The sequence below is a fragment of the Balaenoptera borealis genome (genome assembly GCF_965194805.1).
Source record: "Balaenoptera borealis genome assembly, chromosome: 1".
Lineage (NCBI taxonomy): Eukaryota > Metazoa > Chordata > Mammalia > Artiodactyla > Balaenopteridae > Balaenoptera > Balaenoptera borealis.
In genome coordinates this window covers 1,995,706-2,018,593 of record NC_138860.1, presented here as the reverse complement: position 1 = coordinate 2,018,593, position 22,888 = coordinate 1,995,706, and the positions used below count along the sequence as shown (strand labels likewise).

At 62.2% G+C, this 22,888-nt stretch overlaps 1 protein-coding gene across 1 annotated transcript; it reads left to right on the top strand.

Moving 5' to 3' along the window:
* Positions 1-251: 251 nt before the first annotated feature.
* IGFN1 (immunoglobulin like and fibronectin type III domain containing 1) lies at positions 252-22,465 on the top strand. Its single transcript, XM_082398260.1, has 17 exons — positions 252-340; positions 1,173-1,286; positions 3,445-3,613; positions 4,668-4,940; positions 5,591-10,066; positions 10,681-10,805; positions 11,467-11,608; positions 11,949-12,248; positions 12,786-13,085; positions 13,592-13,765; positions 14,631-14,759; positions 16,077-16,379; positions 17,364-17,452; positions 18,859-19,054; positions 19,784-20,092; positions 20,800-21,126; positions 22,002-22,465. The coding sequence occupies exons 1-17, from the start codon at positions 320-322 to the stop codon at positions 22,019-22,021; spliced, it is 7,467 nt and encodes a 2,488-aa protein (XP_082254386.1). The 5' UTR covers positions 252-319; the 3' UTR covers positions 22,022-22,465.
* The last annotated feature ends 423 nt before the right edge of the window (positions 22,466-22,888 follow it).

Sequence of the window (22,888 nt, the reverse complement as noted above, 5' to 3'; positions counted from 1 at the left end):
GGAGCAGAGTTTCCCCCGGGAACTTGGAGCTGTGGGGCGAGGCCCACGCCTGCCCAACTCTGAGTCCCTGCAGGCCCGACAGTGGTCAGTCTCTGTGACTCTTTCCTCCAGCGCAGAGAGGGCAGTTCCCCATCCCTCCTCCAGACGCCAGCTCCCGGGCTCCCCTGGCCCCTGACCTGCCCAGCCCGCTCCCCAGGGCCCCGCCTCCCGCCCTCGAGAAGAAGGTGGACCAGGAGGAGATGTGGCCGCTACTGATGACGCGGACCGGAAGGACCACGAGCAGACCTGCCTCAAGCAGGGCATCGTGGACTTCCGCGGAATGCGGCGCCGGCTGCCGCAGGTGCGCAAGGCGCGGGAGGAGAAGCTGGCGCCGGCACCCTGCCTCCCCCCCGCCCCGCGCACACACCGCCCCGCCCCGCCCCGCCCCGCCCCGCCCCGCACACACACCGCCCCGGCCGCGGTGCCTGGGGGGAGGGGCTCACACCTGGAGCTGGCATGGGGGAGGGGCGGCCCTAGACCAGCCCCCAGCGGGGGGTCCGCCAAGGACCCACGTCGTGGCTTTGAAGCCTGGCTCTGATACTTACTAAAATCCGGGGCTTTGGAAAAGTTAGGGCCTCTGGGTCTCGGTTTCCTTACTTGTGAAATGGGTGTTACAGGCATACCTACCTGTAGGGTTACTGAGAGGTTGAGCGAGACGTGTACTTAAAGCGCTTAGCCTAGTAAAGGCTCCGTTCAGGTCAGCCCGTCAGCGTCAACATCAGCATTGCCCGTCATCACCACCCGACCCCGGCTACCTGTCTTATTTCTAAAGGCTTTTCCAGGGAAGGGAATTCCAGCCTCTTACAAACTGGGAAGAGAACTGGGAAGTTCTTCCCTGGGTCTAACCTAGCCATAGTAAAAGTCTAATTTTTCTTCTGGAAACACAAAACAACTCGTTTGCATTACCTTGAAAATAGCATGTTATCAGCACGAAGGTGGTTCATCCAGCCTCCCATCCAGGGGCCCAGCTTCCCCCCTCTGGGCTCTTCCACCTGCCTTGACACAGGACCCAGCCTCCCAGCTGTAAACCGGGCAGGTGCATGCGGGGCGGGGCTGCTGGGGGCTGTGATCTGAGGGTTTGGAGCCCTGTAGAGAGTGCTAGAGGGCTCCCTTGGCTGGTTCGTCTTCCCCAGTACATCGACGCCAGCTCCAACCTGAGACACATCGAGGTCAACAAGGAGGGGGTCGCAACGTTTGACCTGGAGCTGGATCTCAAGAGTTCTGAGAACAAGCTTTACCTGTATAAGGTGAGGCTGGAGGGGCCATCGAGGTGGGGCTCTTGGCAGGATTGCTGCTGGTCCTGGGGGGAGGAACTGTGCGAGCAACCGAGTACACAGGTGATGAGCCCTGCCTCCCGTGGAGTTCCTGCTTTGCTTGGGGTCAGCTCAAACCCTGGTGAAGACAGTCCAGGGAGGCCTCTGACCTATCACCGAGCGGTCAGGCTCTCCAGCCAGGGCACGGGGTCAAAAGAGGGTTCTGAGAAGTGCACCCCTCTCCTCTGAGCTCTCTCTCCAGACACACCCCTGCAAGGACTCCAGGAGTAATTACACATCAACCAGGTGGTGGTAGGGTCTGTGCCTGGAGAGGGGTGCTGCAAGGGGTGGCAGCAAAGCATCACACTGTCCTGTGGTCAGACTCATCCTGGCTCCACCAGTTCCTGGCTGTGTGACCGCAGGAAAGGTGCTTACTTTCTCTGTGCCTTGGTTGCCTCATTTGTGACATGAGGATAACACAGGACCTGTCTCCTGGCGTGTTGAAATGATAAATGAGATGGCGCGCGATTTGCTTCTCTGCTTGTCCTCCCCCTGGCTACCCTGCTCTTGCTCGCCCCGCTCCCCCCTCACCCCCGGCTCCCCCCCGTTCCTTTGCTCCCTGCTCCCTCTGTCTGCCCGTGCTCTGCCCCTCATCCACATGGCTAACTGCTGCCCCCCAGTGACTCCCCGGCCCGCCTGTCCCCAGCCCCATCCGGCTCCTGGACCCACATACTCCTTTCTCTCCACCCCCCCCCATTCTATCTCTTTCTAACAAACATTATATCATTTACTTATTTATGATGCTTATTATTTCTCTGTCTCCCCGTAGAACTTTAGTTCCCTGAGGGCAGGAATCTTTGTTTTATTCACTGATGTGTCCGAGCACCTAAAACAGCGCCTGGCCCACATCAGGCAGCTAAGTGTTAGCTACCGTTAATACGGATCTTCCTCGACCTATGATGGAATTACGTCCCGATAAACCCCTTGTAAGTTGAAAATATCGTAAGACGAAAATACATTGAGGGCTTCCCTGGTGGCACAGTGGTTAAGAATACGCCTGGCATTGCAGGGGACACGGGTTTGACCCCTGGTCCGGGAAGATCGCACGTGCCGTGGAGCAACTAAGCCCGTGCGCCACAGCTACTGAAGCCTATGCACCTAGAGCCTGTCATCCACAAGAGAAGCCACCGCAATGAGAAACCCGCGCACCGCAACCAAGAGTAGCCCCCGCTCGCCGCAACTAGAGAAAGCCCGTGCTCAGCAACGAAGACCTAACGCAGCCAAAAATAAAATAAATAAAATTAAAAAAAGAAAATACATTGAATACACCTAACCTACTGAACATCATAGGTCAACCCAGCCCTCCTTAAACATGCTCAGAAGACTTGTATTAGCCTAGAGTTGGGCAAACTTATCTCACAGAAAGCCTATTTTAGCATAAAGTGTTGCGTATCTCCTGTAAGGGATTGAATACTGTCCCGAAAGTGAAAAGCAGGTGGCTGTCTGGTACAGAATGGTTCTCAGTGTGTCGGTGATGGCATGACGGCGGGCTGTCGGGAGCTGGGGCTGTACTGCCCGGCACTAGCCTGGGAAAGACCAAAATTCAAAATTCCGGGTACACTTTGCACTCAGTGTGCATCGCCTTCGCACCATTGTAGAGTCAAAAAAAAATCACAAGCCAAACCCTTGTAGAGCAGGGACCGTCTGTTTTCAGCAAGTAGCCAGCCGTTCCAGGGCTTGGCTAAGGTGGGTGTGTGCATCCGTCGCTGGTAGTACTCCGGTTCCTCATGAATGAATGCCTGGGGGCCCGGCCACCCCTGCTCTTTCCCTGCCCCGCTCGGGTAGGAGCTCTGTTCCACCTGCCGCAGGGCTGGCTCAGCAACCTCGGGTGTCTCTTGCGTAATCTCAGCAGATCATTTACAACCTGGTAAGAGCCATGGATATTCCTAGAGCATTTCTTTCCCTCCACCACGTGCTCTGGGCCTCCACCCTGCCCCTCTCCGCCCTACCCCTTTATCGTCCAGCGGTGTTGGTGTTGTTCGGTGCCGGGGCCAGTGGGGAACACGGCCGGTCGTCGGCAAGCAGGATGGGGGCAGGAGGTGCTGTGGACCCACTGAGGCCCTGGACCCCCCTCTTTCTCTCCTGGCCTCAGGAGGGCGAGATGGCCCCCTGGGGCTTTGACAACCGGACCAAGCACTGCCTGCAGCATCTGGGGAAGCACTACCAGTTCCAGATCCGAGACCTGCGGCCGGAGGATGCTGGCATTTACCGGGTCAGGGTGCAGGATGCCGCAGTCTCCTCCACGGACCTGGAGGCCAGCGGTGAGTGGTCTGCCCTGCCGAGGTCTGAGTGGGGGAGGCCCATTCCGGTTCCCTTGCGGGGGGTAGGTGAACGTGACATGGCCCCCCTCTCAGCTGGGGAGAGGAACGTGTACCCAAATGGTTAAATTACGATGATCCCTTTTCAAAATCTTGGTCCGAGGTCTGTGTCCTCCTGGTGCTGGGCTGGGCTCCACTGAGGGTCCCAGACGTAGGGCACCTGGCCCTCGCCTCGCTCGCAGGCTGTCCATAGCGTGCACTCACTCTCAGATCAGATCTGCCCAATTCTACGGCCTCCTCTCTGATGCAGGTCCTCCCCTCCCACGACCCCCCAGCAAGAATCTCCACCAGGTCGGCACGCTCCTGCCCTGGGCAGACCCCTCCCCTCCCTGCCTCCCATGCCCACACCCCACCGGGACTGTCCCTTCCCCTCTCATCAAGCTCTGTCCCTTCCCACTGCCAGCCTCCCTATCCCTGCCCCAGCACCTGAGAGCTCAAAGGACGTTGGAGGGAGGAGAGGCTTGGGGCGGGCAGGTAAGTCATAGAGAACGAGGCTAAGTCAAGGTTGAAGAAGAAGGAGGGGGTAGACCTCCAGCTGGCCTGGTGTGGTGGACGGGGAAGGGGGCAGGGCTCTGGGGTCAGCCAGACCGGGCTGTGAATTCTCTCTGGACCACGTCTTAGCTGGGCAAGCCATACAACTTGTAAAGCCTCAGTGTTCTCACCTGCAAAAGGGAAATAATAACGCCTGCCTTGGAGGTGGTCACGAGGATTCATCAGACGGCAGGCATAAAGCTCTGTGCCCAGCCTGTTGGTTCCCTTTCTGTACCTACTTGCCCCCAGACAGAGCGGTCAGATTTAGAATTCCAGAATTCCAGAGCCCGAGGCTGACTGTTCACAACCTAATTATAACTCCTCACTTTATGTGGGGAAACTGATACCTGGGGTAAGGAGTGACCTGTCCAAGGTGACAGGGAGCTGTGGCTAAGCTGGCCTGAGCCGGGCTCGCTGAGCTCCCAGCCCCCGGCGTCGGGTCACACTGTGTCCTGCTCCCCGGCAGCCGTCCTGCCCCGGGTGGTGGTCCCGCTGGCTGGTGCCCGCTGTGAGGAGCAGGGCGATGCGGTCCTCGAGGGCACTGTCTCTGGCCCCTGCCCCAGCGCCACCTGGCGTTTCCGGCCCCGGCCGCTCCGGCGGAGTGACAGATACGAGGTGCTCGTGTCCACTGATGGGCTGACCCACCAGCTTCTGGTGAGAAGGGCCTGTTTCTCAGACGTGGGCCTCTACTCCCTCGGCGCCAAGCTCCACGCCTCCAGCGCCTGGCTGGCGGTTGAAGGTGAGTGGGCCCCCCACCCAGTCTTTCCCCGCCCCTGCCGCGGTGGCGAGACCTCAGGGCCCAGGAGGGCGGGAGGAAGGCCCCTTGGATCTCTTCTTGATGCCTGCAGTGCAGGCCCTTCACGGCCAGCCCAGCCCTCCTAGTGGCATCTGCTCCATTGGGCACAGATCCAAGATGGCCCTAAGGTCCTGGACAGGGCTTGGGACAGTGGCCCAGGTCCACTATGGATGAGGAGCCCCTGGGTCAGGCCAAAGAACACCCTTAAACACCTCTAGGGTTCTGGGTTCAAGGTGATCCTAGGAAACTGTAAATTGGACATTTGTAAGGCAGGCAGTAGGGCAAGTAGATTTTTTTAAAAACCAGCCACCTGCTCATGGCAAATGGCTTTTGACTTCTGTATTTTCTCTAAAACTCCTCATGAACCACCTAGCAAACTGGGGTGGCCTCGGACACAGGACTGGGGGAGGTGATGATGGGATTTATCCACCAATGAGCTGCCACATTCTGGCTTCCTCTGGAGATGGTCGGCTTGTTTCCCTGCTTGGGAAACTGAGGGTCAGGCAAAGCCGCTGGGGTCCGAGAGGCGCCTTGGCCTGAGTTCACAGGTCTTTTCTCTTGTCTTTCTCTGGGGGCGTGACCTCTCACCAAAGCTGGGAAGGATAAAAGCCTTCTGACCGTGAGCGCTGACCACCAGCAGCAGGTACAACGAGCCCAGAGCCCAGAAGATTCCAGGAGCATCCGTGACGACGGGGGGAGACTCAGAGAGCAGGACCCTACAGGGAGCTCCCTCCAGGGGGACGGGCTGGCTTCTGGGCTCACAGCCGGCCCAGACAGAAGTGGCCTGGGTGGGCACGGCTACACTTGGATGGGGGACGAGGAGGCGGCCGACTCAGCCTGGGGCCCCAGACCGGCAAGAAAGGGCTTTCTGGAAGAAGGGGGCAGAGTCACTCCTCTTGGTGAAAATCAGCTCCATGGAGAGGGACGCAGGGACAGGAGCCTTCCAGGGGGCTTAGGGGAGGGCCTAGAATCAGGGCTGGGCCTCGAAGGGGACCAACAGCAAGGTCGTAGCAGCAACAGCGAGGGGGATGGATGCTCTGGGACGGCAGGAGGCAGGAAGGCTGGGTCCCGGCGTCCTCAGGCTGGAGGGCTGGGGCACAGTGGGGCAGGGAAGGGGCATGGAGAGGACCCCAGCAGTTGGCTGCCCAGACTCAGCCAGGAACAGCCCTGGGACGCTCAGCTGGGACCTGGGACCAGAGAGCGGGCCCCGCAGGGATCCCAGGCTGGTCATGTGGGGTGTCGGTCAGAAGGGGAGGGGATGGAGATTTTGCAGGGGCAGAGCCTGGATGAGGTGGGGGGAGAGGCTGGTCTGAGTGGGGAAAGGGGGAGAGGAGTGGCAGGGGCAGCGCGGGGCAGCGGGACCGGCCTGGGGGACACCAGGGGCCGCCGCAGGGTGGGAGCTCCGGGGGCCCTGGAGCCTTCCAGAGGAAGAGGTTGTAGCTCCGTGGCAGGCAGGGGCCCTGAGTCCTGGGGCTCTCGGAAAGGTAGTGATGCTGCCCATGGGGACTGGAGGTGCTCCTTGGGGTCAGGGGAGTCTCCAGGACAGACCTCTGAATGCAAGGACTTCCAGGAGCCACCGATATCTGGTGGCGGGAACATCCCCCTGGGGCACGGGGGTCCTGAAGCCAAAGCTGGGTCTTCACTGCAGGAGGCAGGTGATGGAGGCCCACGGGGGTCTGGGGATGGGCGAAGGGGCTACAAAACTAGCCCTGGAGGCCCAGGGGGTCCCGGGGGCTGGGAAAGGGGCCCACAAGGGCTCAGGGGAAGGGAGGGCCCGGAGACGGCGGGGACCTTCAGCGAGGCAGAGGATGGCTCCAGCAGCCCCCAGGATTCCCGAGCCTGGACAGCCGGGCAGAGGGGAACAGGGGAGGCGGGCAGAATAGGGTCTGAGGGCCCAGGCCCTTGGAATGACACACGGTCCAGCCCCAGCAAATCCGGGGCCCACTGTGGGCCTGGAGTGCTGGGGTCTGGTGGGGGGCAAGGGGGTGAGGGAGGCACCCAGGTGGCTGGGCTGATGGGGTCTGGTCGGGGCGTGGATGCCAGAAGCCACAGGCTAAGAGGGCCTTCGGGCCCTGGTGGGACACTGGGAGACACGGATGGGTTCAGAGGTGCAGGGGCCATGGGGTCTGAGCCAGATTTCTGGGATGGGCCACGGAGCTCCAGGGAGAAAGGACCCGGAGGTGAGATGGGCCATGGGGATGGCGCAGGAGGCTCGGGGGCGACAGAGTCTAGATTTGGTGATGGCTTCGGGGACCCCAGGGGAGCAGGCCTTGAATACGGCGCTGGTTACAGTGATGGCTCAGGGAGGCCGGGAGCCGTGGGGTCTGGTCGTGCTGGTGGCCGAGTCGCCTCTGGGGCGCTTGGGGGAACAGAGCCTGAGGAAGGGGGTGGTGACAGGCACGGCTCAGAGGTGCCCGGGGGGATGTGGTCTGGAAACAGAGATGGTTGTGGTCCTGCCGGAAGGGCGTCTGAGGGACTTGCTCGTCCCAAGGGTGGCTTGGGCGGCCCTGATGGAGGGCCCGTGGGTGACGCCGGGATGTGTGCAGAGGCCGGCGGGGCATCCAGAGGCTGGGGGGATACCGGCCCTGCGGGAAGGCATCATCCTGATGGCGGTCTGGGGAGTCCGGGGACAGCGGGGTCTGTGGGGCGAGGTGGCCTCAGGGCCTCGGCCGCAGTGGAGACTGTTGGGGAGGGACACACAGGGGCAGAACCAGGGGGCTCGGGGAGAATAGGGCCTTGGGGTCAGACTGGGGCTTACGGGGGCTTCAGAGCCCCGGGGGCTCTGGGGGCTTCTGGAGAAGGAGGCCATGAAGATGGCTCTGGGGCTTCAGGGTCTCTGAGGGCAGCGGGCAAAGTGCGAGATGCGGATGGAGCCAGGGGCCTTGGTGCTGGGGCCTCTGGAGACGGAGCCAGTTATGGGGATGCTACCTGGGGCCCCCAGGCACCAGCTCCTCACGCGGGGGTGGCCTCTGAGAGCCCGGGGGCTGATGAGTCTGGTAAAGTGCTGGGCTTTGGGGATGGATCAGGAGCTGCAGGGCCTCTGCCCACCGGAAGCAGATCAGTTTACGGAGGGGGGTCGAGGGGTCTTGAGCCTGGGGCGATGGAGCCAAGGGGTGAGGCAGGCTTTAGAGATGGTTCAGGAGGCCTTGGAGGAATTGGTTCAGGGGCTAAGGCTGGTTATAGGGGCGATTTAGGGGGTTCTGGAGGAACTGGTTCAGGGGGTGAGGCAGGTTACAGGGACGGTTTAAGGGTTTCTGGGGAAGTGGGGTCATGGGCTAAGGCTGGTAACAAGGATGAGTCAGGGGGTTCTGGAGGAACTGGTTCAGGGGGTGAGGCAGGTTACAGGGACGGTTTGAGGGATACTAAGGGAATGGAGTCAGGGAGTGAGGTAGGGTGTAGGGGAGCCGCAGGAGGATCTGGGGAGATGCGGCCAGGGGCTGAGATGGGCTGCAGAGATGGTGCAGGGAGGTTTGGAGGGACAGGCTCGCCATCTGGAGTGGGAGGTGAGGGTGGACCCGGAGGCCAGGAAGCCATGGCACATGGGTCAGTACACTGGGCAGCCTCAGAGGGGTCTTACGGTGGCACAGGTCCCAAGGATGGTCCGGAGAGGGGCAGAGGGACGGGGCTCGTGGGAGGGGCAGGTGCTGGGCTGGGCTCCGGGATGGCTGCGAGACCTGGCACCGCAGACGGTACCGCATACGGGGACGGGCCCAGGGGCCCAGGGCTCCTGGGGATCCACGGAGGCCCTCAGATGCTTTCAGATGGGCAGGGCTCCAGGAGTGGTTTGGGGGGCTCTGGACCCCCAGGCACCCCTGAGGCATGGGGGGCTGTTGGCTCGGATGGAAAGTCAGGCATCAGAGGGTGGCAAGGTAGCTCTGGGCTCCCAGGGTCCCCTGGGCACAGAGGGGCTCCCAGTGGGGAGGGAGGGTCTGCAGGCCACGCAGCGGGTGTGAGGGCTTCTGGGATTCCTGACGGTCGGCGGGCAGCGCAGGATGAGACCTGGGCAGGGACAGCTGCTTGGGAATCCGGACATGACCAGGCCTTCTGGGAAGCAGGTCCAGGGGCAGCAGACAGGGGTCCAGCGGCTGGCCAGGGGGCGTTGGCACCTCAGGGCTCCGGGGCTGCACAGCTGGGTGGCGGGAGGATGGGGGCAGGGTTGGGGGGCTCAGCAGGTACAGGCCAGGGTCTGGACAGCAGCCGGATGCCCGGGGAAAGGGGCAGATCCATGTCAGGGTCTGCCGGTGGGCGCGGAGAAAGCCATGCTTGGGGCCCAGGCTGGGAAGACCAGGGGTCTGGCCAAGACAGCACAGGTGCCAGGGACCGGCCCCCAGGCTCCAGGGCTTCAAGCTCCCTGCAGGAGGAAGATGCTACTTTTGGGGGGACCCATGAAGGGCCACAAGCCTCGTGGGGCGGGGACGGGGCTCCAGGCAGAGAGGAGGCCGGTGGGGGGCAAAGCCCAGGGTTCCTGGATGGCAAAGCTTCAGGTCTTGGAAGGAGCAGGGCTAGCGGCCCAGGGGACTCAGGTGTCCCGGGTAAGGGGACTTCTGCTGGGAGGGAGAATGGCTCCACCCAGAGGCCTGGGGATTCGGGACGTCAGGGAGCCTGGGAGGGCCTAGATGGTCCCTTTGGCAGAAAAGACTCTGGAGACGGGTCACAGGGGACCCAGGGGCCTGGCTCTCAGCGGGGCACAGGACAGAGGGGAGGAAGGGGCTTCCTGAGGGAGCAGGAGTCCCCGGAGGCTAAGGATGGTAGGGCCCGACGTCCAGGGGCCCTAAAGGAGTCTGGCAGGTCAGAAAGGAGGCTCGGCCCGTACAGGAACAGGACTCAGACGTGGTCCAGGGTCGAGGTGGGAGCAGCACAGAGATGGGGAGCAGACAAGGCCAGAGACCTGGGGGAACCGCCTGGAGGAGAGGACGGGGGGTGCCCAGGGAAGCCCCCCAGCCGTCCTGGCAGCGGGAAAGCCGGCAAAGAGGGCGGGTCAGACGTCCACGGCCAGAGGACGGACGCCACCCGGAGTCCCGGATCCAGACACAAGCCTGGCGCTGGCGGTTTCTCCGAGGAGGCCCGAGGTAAGTGCCTCTCAGCTGTCCTGGCTCAAGGCAGGAGCCAAGGGGGGCTCCCTGGACACTGGGGTGACTGGGCCGTTCCCAGACCCAGGAGTCTGTTGCTATCAGCGACCCCCATTTCCAGGGATCTCTTCCCAATTCAGGAGGCAAACTCTTCCTCCTTGTGTGGGTGGGATGCGGGCTGCACGGGGCTCGGAGCCCTCCCGGTATCTGTCTTGACGCCCTGTGCCCAAAGCACTGGACTTGTTGAACTACCTCGCTGTGGGTCCCCCAGACATCGCCCTGTGTGACTCAAGGGCCCCTCATCTCCCTGGCCCCCCAGATCCCCTGCACCAGCCTGGGCCCTGCGGAGAAAACCGGACGGTCTGGCCTCGCTGGCAGGACGTGGGGCCTCCCGGGGTACTGGCCTCGCTGGCAGGACGTGTGGCCTCCCGGGGTACTGGCCTCGCTGGCAGGACGTGGGGCCTCCCGGGGTACCGGCCTCGCTGGCAGGACGTGTGGCCTCCCGGGGTACTGGCCTCGCTGGCAGGACGTGGGGCCTCCCGGGGTACGGTGGGAGGCTGGGCGGCAGGGGGATCCTGGGCGCCCGTCCTCCACACTCCCCCGTGCCTCTCCAGGCCCTACAGGCCACTTCTCCCAGGGCCTGGCTGACCTGGAGGTGCAGCGCGGGGAGGCTGTCGTGCTCTCCTGCACCCTCACCAGCGACCTGGGACCCGGAGCCTGGTTTAAGGATGGGGTCAAGGTACCTCCCTCCACCCCCTCCTTACCAAGCGGTTTGCGGGGCGGGATGAGTGAAGCGGGAGAGGAGTAGAAAGATTTTTCACTCTTCCTTGTACCAACGCACCGACTCTGCGAGAAGTTTAAAGGGCCGACAACTTGGTGCGCGTGAAATAAAACCGGATTTTTAAAGTGGGCGTGTCTCCCACTCACCCCTCCCTGTACATGCCCCTGGCCCTCCCTCCACATCCAAACTGCTTTCCTGCCCCAGCACCTCTGGAAGTCTGCCGTCCTTCAAGGCCGGTACGGGGTGGGGGCGCCTCCTCGGCCCAGCCAGACGGGCTCTCGGCTCCCTGAACAGCCCTCGACCCTTTAGCTGTCATCTCAGCAGCGGGTAGCCAAGGGCTCTGGAGCAGGGCCTTGGCGTCCACTGGACCGGGCTGACCCCAGTGCGGTCGTTCACCGCGGACGTGGCCTCTGCTTTCCTCGCCTGTAAAATGGGCTAACAGTGGTGCCCACTTCACAGGTCGTGGACAGTTAATGAGACACTGAAGGGGGTGACTGGCTCCAGCCGAGCGCACAAGGAGCGTTCGGTTCATTCCCGCAGTTGCCTTAGGAAAGGCCCTGGCCCGCGGTGGGAGGAGCTGGACGGGGCGGTGACCGGTCCTCTGTGGCCTCGTTCCCAGCTCAGCGCCCAGGACGGAGTCGCCTTCGAGCAGGACGGGCTGGCGCACAGGGTCCTCATTGCCCACGCGGAGGGGACCCAGGCCGGGAGGTACAGCTTTGTAGCCGGCGACCAGCAGAGCGAGGCCACGCTGACCGTCCACGGTGAGGCCCGGCCCTGCCCTTTCCCGCCAGGCGGGCTCTTGGCCGGCGACACACGCCACTGCTGAACGCCTGGACGTGTCGCCAGCCTGCAGCCCGTGTCGAGTCTCACCCTCGGTCGAGGGGATGGCTTTAAAAAGCAACCCACACGCTCCCCATTCCCGTCAGCATGTCCTCAGAGAGGTCCGGCCCCGTCTGTCCTGGGGCAGATGAAGCCCCTGGGTCCCACCTGCCCGTCCTCACGAGGCGGGGAGGGGGCTCTGTCTCTGGGCCCTTCCTTCCCCGCCCCCCAGGTGCCCGGTGCCCACTGTCTTTCACTCCTCGTGCCCTGTCCTCTCCCCAGACCCCCCGGTCATCGCTCCCGACGTGACAGCGAAGCTGAGGGAGCCGCTGGTGGTCAAGGCGGGGAAGCCAGTGACCATGAAGGTCCGCTTCCAGAGCTGCCTCCCGGTCCAGGCCACCTGGAGCAAGGACGGGGCCGAGGTGGCCGGCGACAACGGCAGAGGGGCCCAGGTGGCGGTGGGGGAGAGCTTCACGCGGCTGTGCCTCCCCAGCGCCGGCAGGAAGGACTGCGGCCAGTACAGCGTGACCCTGAGGAGCAAGGGCGGCTCCGTGCAGGCCGAGCTCACCCTGCGAGTCCTAGGTGCTGGCCTGTCCCCAGCCCTGTCCCCGGCCCCGCTGAGCCCCCCCTGGCAGCGGGGCAGGCCCGGGGTGGGGGGGTGTCCCTGGTATTAACCCTCACGTGCATGCTGTTTAAGATCCAAACCTACCCCTAGCTGTCCTCGCCCCTCCTCAGACTGGTTTGGAAGGAGCAGTTTAGACAAATAAAGGGCTGGGCTCCCACTGCGGGGAGACGAGACACGCGTCTCTGCAGCTGACACACCAGGCCCTAGGGGTGTCGCTGCGGTGGGTGATGGCCCCCAGACCTGAGTTGTGCCAGCGAGGTGGGACTGCCTGTGGCCCGAAGGCAGTGCCCATCTGGGCTCGGGGCCGGTGCATTCTGTGTCACCTTCCAGCGGGTGTGCATGTCGGGGGTGGAGACCAGGGACGTCACGAGGTGACACCCACCCAGGACTTCCAGCCCCGGGCAGGCTCGTCTGCTGATGAGGGGAGCCCAGCGCCCCTCCCCGGCGGCTCCTCTGACCCTCCTTCTCCTCCTGCTCCTCTCGGGGGTCCCCAGACAAGCCTCAGCCCCCACAGGGCCCCCTGGAGGTGCAGGACAGCCACGGGGCCGGCGTCTGCCTCCGCTGGCGGCCCCCAAGGGACGACGGGGGCCAGGCCCTGCAGCGTTACGTGGTGGAGAGGCGGCAGGCTGGCCTCAGCACTTGGCTGAAGGTGGGCGAGCCCCCTGCGGACAGCACCACCTTCACAGATGCCCAGGCGGAGCAGGGCAAGAAGTACAGCTTCCGCGTGCGGGCCGTGACCGCGGAGGGGCCTGGGGAGGCCCTGGCGTCCGAGGAGGTGCTGGTGGCTCCCGAGGGTGAGAGGACAGCCTGGGGCCAGGGAGGGGACGTGCCGGGCTCCCCACTGTGCCCAGAGACCGGGGGCCACCAGCCAACACCCTGGGGGTCTCGAGGCCCTTCGAGAGCACCGTGAGAGCCTCACCCCAGCTTCTCTGGGACCCGGCGGCCAGATCAGCAAGCAGGATGTGCGGGGTCTTCTCCAGCTGTGGCTCTGGGGGACTGGGGGGGGACCGGCAGAGCCGCTGTCTCAGGCCCCTGGGACGGACTGGCATTGTCCTCCATCTGGAGCATCTCCCAGGGCCTCAGGGCTGAGGGGCCTCAGGGCTGGCTCTAGTCCCCGGGGCACAGTGCTTCCCTGTTTCCATCACTCTTGCCCCCAAACTTCAGGCTGGCTCAGGCCCCTGACACCCCAAAGAAGGGATAGCATGTGGCTGGCCCCAGATGCCCGCTCCTCCACCAGGACCCCCCCGGGAGCTGGCGCCTCTCCCAGCCCCTGACTGACCAGCACCCTCTCTGCCCCCAGTTCTGCCCGGGCCCCCTCCCCCACCAGTCATCCTGTCGGCCTCCAGCCAAAGCATCACTCTGTCATGGACGGCACCTCGGGGCCCGGGCAGTGCCCACATCCTGGGCTACCTGATCGAGAAGCGCAAGAAGGGAAGGAACACCTGGGTGGCAGTGAACCAGCAGCCGGTGCCTGGTGAGCAGCCTGGGGGTGGTCTGCATCGTCCTGGCCTCCAGAGCCTCCCTGGACCCCCGGCCCGAGGTGCTGTGGCAGCATCAAGCCAGATCACTTTAGCGCGAGGGTCTCACTGGTGGTGGTTTACCTCCGGGGGCATTTGGCAACATCCAGCAATTTGGGGCTGTCACACTGCAGGGGGAAGATGGGGGTGGCCTCTCACGTGAAGGGGCTGAGATGCTACTGCATGTCCTTCGACACACAGGGCAGTGCCCTCCCCCCAACCCCGCCCCTTCCCCAAACAAAGAACTGGCCCAAAGTCTGGTTTAACAGAAGTCTCACGCGCCAGCAGCTCACGTTTCTCTCTAACGTGAGCTTTCTCATCCATACGACGACAGGAGAAGTGCCCCCGCCCCCTGAGTAGATTCCAAGAAACTGCTTTCTGAGCCCAGAACAAACTCAGAAAAGCCCAAGCCCAGGCTAGTAGGAGAAAGAGGGGTTCAGAGCTCCAGGCAGGCGGTGCCGAGTGCCAGGCTGTGCCCCCCGGAGCCCCGGCCTCCCGTCTCTGGAAAGAGGGCCATGGACTGAGGACACCTTCTGTACCTACACTGCTGAGTGGTTCCGTTTTATTTAAATAGGACAGCAGCTCTAAGGCAGAGGGAACCAGAGCCATGAAGGCACTTGCCCGAGACTTCCCAGCAAGTTAGTGGCAGAACCAGACAGGGATTCGGACCCTGAGACCCTGAGCAGCACACTTCTCCGCTTGGAGAGGACGAGTCATAGCCGGCTGGGGGCTGGGGGGCAGGGAGGTGTAGGGCCAGGCTGGTCTCGTCCAGGCATCGCCCGGCCCCATCAGGCGGGACTCACGTGGGTGGGCTTCCCACAGAGAAGAAGTGGACGGTGCTGGACCTGAGGCAGGGCTGTCAGTACGAGTTCCGGGTCACAGCCGTGGCCCCCTCTGGCCCCGGGGAGCCTGGGCCCCCATCGGATGCCGTCTTTGCTCGGGACCCCATGAGTAAGCGGAGCGCCAACCCGGGAGAGGGTGGTGGCAGTGGCGTGAGCAGGCCGGGGCAGTCCCGAAGGAGACATCAGGATGGCTGGGGGATAAAGGTCGAAAGGCCCTGAGGGCGAGGCAAAACTTAGGGGCCCCTGGAGGCTTACGGTCCTACACTGAGACCAGACAGGCCCAGGAGCCAGAGATGGGGATTGGGAGAGTCCTTCCCCAGGTCAGCCCACTCACCTGGTCCCATCCTGTAAGCATCCACTCCCCGCAGTGAGGGGGCATCATCCCTGCAGGGAGGGGGTGGTCACAGGGGGGCCTCACCATCAGTTCTCCATCCAGCGAGCCTCTGTTCATCCTCACCTGCGGGGGGCTGGCATTGCGTCAGGAACCAGGTGCATCCTTGGGACACTTCCGGTCTAGAGCAGCATTACCTGTGGTCCACGTGTCCACGACAGGCAGCCTAGGACATTTCCAAGCCCTTCAGAAGAGAAACCTGCCCTGCTTTGTTTGATCCAAATTTCCCAAATTCAAGCAGAGAATACCTTTTCCATGAAACACCTGTCAAAGCATCCCTCCACGGCCTACAGCGGCTCTGTGCGCCTCTTCTGAGCTCTTACCCTCATGAGCCCGCTGGTGACAAGCCTTGGGGGAGCAGCACGTTCCTGGCCCTTGTGGATCGGCCAGGGGCGTCCTTCCGTGTCAGCCGGGGCCTGGGGAAGTGGCAGTGGGGCCTGGAGAGACACAGGGAGTCTGGGGGGCTGGGTGCCCAGGGATTGCCCCCAGGTGGTTCCCCAGGTTTGGAGGCCAGAGCCCTGGACCGCTGTGCAGTCTACAGAGCCCTTTACATACCTCACACCTTTGTTCTGAAACCCTCGTGGGTGGGTGGGCCTGTGCTGTTATTGTTCCCATTTTACAGGTAAAAAGCACATAGTATGGACTAAGTACTTGACTAGGAGCTTAATGCTCACAACAAAAAGAGAATTCTAGTCTTCAGGGATGTTGGAACCTAAGGACTCATCGATGAAAACAGCAGATTGGGGGAATTACGGAAGGACAGTTAGGGGAAGGGGGTTGGCGGGTTGGCGAGTGGGTGGAAGGGGTCGGGGGAGGCTTCCCGGAGGAGGCGAGCTGGGATGGGTGGTGCAGACTGAGGAAGAGTCCGGGGTAGAGTAAGGGTTTGGGTCCAGGCAGGTGCTTTAGCGAAGCCTGGAGGCGGACCCCTAAGTGGAAGCAATCCCCAGCCGCCCACGGAAAACCAGTGAGTGGCCACCGAGGGGCCTCCCTCAGGAGAGGTGACGCCGCTCCTGACAGCCCGTGGTGCCTGGGCAGGACCCCCCGGGCCCGTGAGGGATCTCCGGGTCACGGACACGTCGCACACCAGCATCACCCTGCGCTGGGCCCAACCGGACCCTCAGGACGGGGACGAAGCGCTGGGCTATGCGGTGGAGCTGGGCGACTCAGCCAGCCTGCAGTGGAGTCCGTGCCACGCAGGCCCCGTGCCGGGCACTACCTACACGGTCAAGGGGCTGCGGCCTCGGGAGGCCTACTTCGTGCGGGTGACAGCCGTGAATGACGGGGGCCGAGGCCCGCCCACTGCCCTGGACACGGTGGTGCAAGCCATGCCCGTCAGTGGTGAGTCTACCTCCCTCCTCCAGTCCAGGCCCTTCCTGGGGAGGGCCTCTGAGCTGCACGCATGCGCTAGCTGAGCCGGGACACCCCCCCCCCACCCCCTCCCCAGCTTAGTGAAGTGTCACGTATTGGGCACCTAGTAAGAGCGGGGCACTGGGCTAGGCTGGCCCTTTCAGAAATGCATTTTCATTGTAACTCATGAAAATCCTACGAGGTCAATACTATCCCCAATTTACAGATAAGGAAACCGAGGTCAGGGGTACACTGCCCTGGGCCTTACCACTGGTATGCAGCAGAGCCCGGGTGCAAGCCAGGTGACTGACCCCAAAGCCCAGGCTCGCTCCGGAATTCTTTGCTGCCACCCCAGCGCGGCCTGAGAAGGCCGGCTGCCCCTCAGCTCCCGAGTTCACGTCAATGCAGAAGATGCCCCCATCCCTGTTACCGGAAGGTGGGCTGTCTTTCCCCGGGGGCGTTAACTGCTGGAGCAGCTGACCTGTCTTTGGCCCAAGCTGACACTGGGCCATCCCAACAGACCCCAGCTGTCCTTGTGATGATAAGGGAGACATACAAAGAAAATCACCCTGAGTCTTTGGCCGGAACCCAGAGCCCATCCTGGCTCTGCCCCAAATCCTGGGCTCTGGGGCCACTTCCTGCCTCAGATGGGTAGTTGTTTCATCTGCAAAATACAAGAGTTGGGCTAGTTTCTCACCATCCCCCTCCGTTCCAGCCTGACCCTAAGGCTGCCCCTGACGGCTGCCCTTTCTCAGCCCCCATCCCGCTCCCCCCTCCCCCAGCCCTGCGGCTCCCCCCGGGATTCCCCTCCAGCCCCCTCTCCAGTTTCTGCAGGGCCCCCTGTCCGATGTCCAATGGGGTTTCAGCATCACTGGGCTGGCCTAGCGTCTAGTCCCCCTGCAGCCCTGCCTGGTTGGTGCCCAGGGCTGGGGCCCAAATGCAGAGGGAGGTGACAGGCCACCCCGTGTGTTCCAGTCTGTCCCAAGTTCCTCATGGACGCCAGCACGAAGGACTTGCTGACGGTCAGAGCTGGGGACACGGTTCGTGTGCCTGTCCACTTTGAGGTGAGCACATCTACTGGGCTGCAGCAGGCAGTCTCAGCCCTGTGGGCCTCCTTTCTTCCCGGTTCCTTTTTGGCCCCTAGTCAGGGACCTGCGCTTGTGCTGGAAATCAGGCTGCATAGAGAAGGGGAGGGGGGTGTCCTCCTGGCAGGGACAGCCCTCCCCTGGAAGCTGGGTGGCCACTCTGCTCCTGTCCACGGCGCCCTCTGGTGGTAGCTTTCGGCACTGCACCTCTAAACCCGCACCCCCTCCCCCCACTTCTCCACCTCAAGTCTGGGAAGGGTGCCTGCAGCGGGGTGATGCCCCTTGACTTCAGAATGTCTGTTGTGAGAGTACGCAGCCTGTGTTTGACTCAGGGCGACCTCAAGCAGCCCCACCTGTCTCTGTACGCGTAGTACAGCAGCCATTGTAGTTAGAAGCACAGGTGCCTGGATTCAAATTCTGACCTCATGGCTCACTAGCTGTTTGACTTTGGACACATATCTTAACCTCTCTGTGTTCCGATGTCCTCATCTGTCAAGAGAGGGTATTAATAGTAACTTATCTCAAAGGGTTGTTCTGAGGATTTAAGGAATTAATACTTGAAAGCACATAGATAGTCCTGGGCACATGGCAAGTACCCAGTATGTAGTATTATTATTGTTGTTGTTGTTAAAATCATCATCATCTGCGTGGGAAGCTCATAGGTGGTGGAGTCAGACTCAAACCCAGATCTAACTCTAAATTACATATTCTTAACTATTAGACCATAATCATGACGATGATAATGATGACAAAAATATTTAAGACACGCCAAGTGTTTGCTCTGTGTTGGGCCCTGTTCGTGTCGTTAACTTCTTGGGTCCCCAGACAAGCCTGTGAGGTAGGTCACTTTTAGCATCCCCAGGTGCCTCTGACGCCCAGAGCTGAGGGTCTCAACGGAGCTGGTGGTGCAGCCATCAGGCAGCTGGACTGGTCCTCCCACCCTGGTCAGGGTCAGGCCACCATACTCTCCCTCCTGGACTATTGCAGGGACCCCCCAAGTCATACCCCCCCTTGGCACCCCAGCCTGGGCACCAGGGTGGTCAGCACTCCCCTCCCACGAGTCCTCCCCACTCCCACCCGCCCTCGCTCCCCCAGCCCCGTGAATCCAAATCTAATTCCTGGTTAAACCTTACAACAGCAGTTCGTGGCTCACAGAGACACAGGCGAGACGCAGGTGTCTGTACGGGTGTGATGTGCAGGGCCCTTAACGTGTTTGCAAACACCCCCTTTGCAGCCTCCTCTCCTTGCCCCCCACCCCTGCTCCCACCATGGCTCTACCCGGACGCTCCTCTCAGGATGCTCTTCTCACACGTACACTTCAGCCCAGCTCAAAGCCATCGCTTCCACAAAACTCCCCTCTGACCTCTCCTTCCTCTGTGTCCCAGGCCGCCTCCATGCCGGAAGTGACCTGGCTAAAGGGTGGCTTGCCCTTGCCTAAAAGAAGCGTGACCTCCGTCAAGGACGGCCTCACCCAGCTCCTGGTCCCCGCTGCCAGCCTCGCTGACAGCGGCCTCTACACTGTGGTGCTGAGGAGCCCGAGGGGGGAGGAGGCCACCTATAGCTTCCGCCTCAGGGTGGCAGGTGAGGCAGGCCCGGGCTGGGGCTGGACACGGCTGGGCCGCTCCCCAGAGCCTGGTGGGCCGCTCCCCAGTGCCTGGTCACAGGTCTCCGGGATTCCACCCGCCTGGGTGTGCCCATGACCACACCCTGACCCTTGTTATGCGCCCGAAGGGAGAAAGGAGGAGGGGCCGGGGAGGGGGTGGGTATCACTGTCCTTCTCTGGGGGGGGGGGAGGCGGGGGGGTGCTGGGGACAGTTGAGCACAGCCCTCCCCGGACCTCTGTTGTCCCTCGTTTCGGGTCAGTGAGCAGTGACAGTCACCACCATCACATCACTCCAAAGAGCGGTGGCAAGAATTGTCTGTGGTCCTCCCCTGGGATAAAGGTGGTCTCCCCCAGCCCCAGCCCCAGCCCCGGAAGGGTTTCTGAAACACAGAAATGATGCACAACTAACAGCGGGAGCTCTGTAACTTGGCCTTATGGAAGCCCCCATTCTGTTCCTGTGTCATTTTACTTACAAGACAAAGTGAATTAAAATGAGTCTTTTTGGAGGTTTCCCACCCTCTAGCAGTAACTGCAGAACTGGCCCAGTTCTCTCTGGCTCCAGCCCCCTGCCTGGCGAGACCGTGTCTCCAGGGCCCTGGAAGAAGTGGGGACCACGGGCGGGACTTGGGGACTTGGAAAGACTCAGGGCCCTGGGCAGGGCCAGGTGGAGCACTTCCGGCTCCAGCCTGACCCCTCTGTCCCCGCAGCGCGCCCACGGGCCCCGGGGCCCATCCTCCTGCGGGAGGGCGCGCTGGGCTCGGTGATCGTCGAGTGGGTGCCGTCCCCGGACGAGGCCGATGGGAGGGCCGCCCCGCTGCACTACACGGTGCTGACGCGCTCCTCTGCGCACGCGCCCTGGCGCCCCGCGGCCGAGCGCCTGCACACCTGCCGCTTCACCCTGGTGGACGCCCTCCCGGGCCACAAGTACCACTTCCGCGTGGTGGCCAAGAACGAGCTGGGCGCCAGCGAGCCCTCGGACACGCGCCACCCCTGGGTCGTCCCGCGGCAGCCGCCAGGTGAGCTCCGCGCGGAGAGCGGCGGGGACGGAGGCTGGGAGGGCGGGGACGGAGGCTGCGAGGGCGGGGACAGCCGCCGGCCCATCGCTCTTCCCACCTCCCGTCCCGCCCACCGGCCCCCGTGTCCTCCGCGTCTCCGATTCAGGGTGGGTCCCGCTTCTTCCGCGGGGAGAGCGCGAGGAGCCGGGGCTGTCTGCGGGTCCTGGGTGGCCTCTCAAGTCAGTGGCAGGCGAAAAGGTAGACAGAGACCAGTGCTTCTCCGAAAACAGAGTCTTTTACAGTCAAATAGATGCGAACCTTCAAAGCAGATGCCAGAAAAAGCAGGCCATAAATCAGATGCTCGTTTTCTCACTTTCACGAGTTTCTAAAGTAGAAAAATGTCTGAAAGTTTCCACACCAAAATGCTAGCTGCGGTCATCGGTAGCTAATTGGTTGTGCTTGGTTTTGATTCCTCCTCCTTTTGATTTCTTGTATGTTCCAATTTGTCCACACTGAGTGTGTGTTAGCTTGTAGTACAGAAAAAAAAAAGTCCAAAAATCATTTTAAGAAAAGGATAAAGAATGAGTGGAGCAGCCTTGGGGCCAAGTTTGCAGGTGAGACATGGCAGGAAGGTCCAGGCGGTGCCCGGGTTCACCAGGAGCTTGGGACTCGCCGCAGCCCTTCTCTCTTTCTGACCCTCCTCGCTCGCCTGCCGGTTTCCACCGCAGACAGGGACACGGTGAAGGCTCCCAGCTACCAGGAGCCCCACCTGAGCCAGAAGCCCCGCTTCCTGGTGGGCCTGCGGCCCCGCACGCTGCCCCTGGGCTGTGAGTGCTGTATGACCTGCGCCGTGCAGGGCTGGCCGCCGCCCCGCGTCACCTGGTTCAAGGACGACCAGAGCCTGGCGGGCGACCCCGCCGTGTACAGCACCGACCTGCTGGGCGTGTGCTCCCTGGTCATCCCCAGCGTCTCGGCCGAGGACGGTGGCAAGTACAAGGCGGTGGCCGAGAACACACTGGGCCAGGCCGTCAGCACCGCCACCCTCATCGTCGTGGGTGAGGCGCTACCCGACAGGGGGGTGAGCTGGCGGGGAGGGGGGAGGGGGGGAGGGGGGAGGAGAGCCAGAGACGCAGTTCCGGCTGCCTTCAGGGAGTCCTCACGGGGCCCGTCCCCTTCTAGAGGGGTGGGCTGGAGTCAGGACAGCGCGGCTCTCCGCCTGGCTCTCCATGAACTCCGTTATTTAACCTCTATCTCCGGCTCTCCTGGGGCCTTGCTTTGCCCATCGCAGTGGGCTAGATCACTGGTGAGCAGCTCTTGGCTTTGAGGGGCTACGTGCCACCCACCGAAGCTTCCCAGAATGGCCTTGCGACCCATTTTGAATGAGAGAGAAAGAGGCTTGTTCTGAGTTGCACCTTCATAAATATGTCCAGAGAGGGACACCTAGTGCCCCAAGGCCACCCTAGTTCTCTCATGGGTAATTCCCTTTTTCAGTAAAGCAAATAATGTGTGTTAATAAGAAAACTAGCATCTTTTTTTTTTTTAATTGTTAGAGTACATTTCTTTTATGTTTTTAATTTTTATTTTATATTGTGTTAGTCCCCAAGAGCATCTTATATTTTGAATAGTTAAAAAAAAGAAGTAACTCCTAAACATTTTTAATTAATTGGGATTGACGTTTGTGCAGCAATGGCCCTTTCAACCCAGGAAAGGAACATTTCAAAGTACCCAGCTCGTGTGCACACCTATCGTTTGGGGGAGGTTACGGTAACCCAAGGGGCCAGGGAAGAACTTTGCCCAAAGTTGGAGAGCACGTGATGGCTGTGGATCTGAACCCACACGCCCGTGGCAGAGCCCCCAGGCCTGACCCCCTGCGGTGTCACGTTGACCTTCAGGATGACGAGCTGGGATCCTGGTCCTCTGTGTCTTGCAGAATCTAGCTCTGAGCCCTGACACCCCCTGGGATGGCCCAGCCCGGCCCCACAGCCTTGGGATGAAGGCAGATCCTCGAAGGTTCATTCCTCACACCGCACTGGCCTGGGGAGGCAGTCCCAGAGGATGGACGATGCTGGCAGTGCCCAGAGCCCCAGGGAGAGGGGAGTGAGGGGGCAAGAAGGGGGCATTCAGCCTCCCAGGCCCAAGCTAAGTCACGGAACAGGATGGCAGCGAGCCTCCTGCTTGGGCGAGCAGAGGGGACTGGGTGTGTCTGCAGGATGGAGGCCAGATCCCTCGAGGGGAGGGCAGGACAGGCTGGGCCTGAGTGACCACAGTGAGGGGAGAGCACGGGGGTCCGAGGACCTGGGCGGGAGCCGGGGCTGGAGGGCGTGTGTGTGTGTGCTGGGACAGCTGCTCTCTGTATGTTGTTTCTTTATTAAAGCATTGGCTAACACTGGCAAACCATCTGCAAGTGAATTTGGGGTCTGCACGCTGGGGGGAGGATTCCCAGTGCAGAGCCTCTGTGCCAGGCTCCAGCGGGGGGTGGGCTTCTGGCTGGAGGGAAGAGCTGGGTCAGAACTGGGCTCTTCCGCATCCCGGGGCTGCGCAGTCAGTTCCAAGGGTGGGAAAGCTGGGAACGTTCCGAGGGTCTGTGTGGTGAAGAGACAGCCCCCACCCCACCCCACCCCCGCCCCCGCCCCGCCCGAGCCCTAGCCCGTGTCTCCTGCACGCCCCTGTCTGGCCAAATCCTGCTCAGAGCGGAGGCTTCCCTGGGTGGAGTCTGGGCTGGGAAATAGCACTCCTGGGCGGGCTCTGTGGGCCCCAGCTTGCCCCTCCACAGTGCCATTGCCCCGTGTCACAGACAGGCCCCGTGTCATAGACAGG

What these genes read in the sequence shown, in the direction of transcription:
- IGFN1 (XM_082398260.1), top strand. Translation starts at nt 320, where the DNA reads ATGCGGCGCCGGCTGCCGCAG. An exon ending in ACAAGCTTTACCTGTATAAG is followed by an intron (nt 1,287 to 3,444) that starts GTGAGGCTGGAG and finishes TCCTGGCCTCAG; the next exon opens with GAGGGCGAGATGGCCCCCTG. An exon ending in CGCCACCCTCATCGTCGTGG is followed by an intron (nt 21,127 to 22,001) that starts GTGAGGCGCTAC and finishes TGTGTCTTGCAG; the next exon opens with AATCTAGCTCTGAGCCCTGA.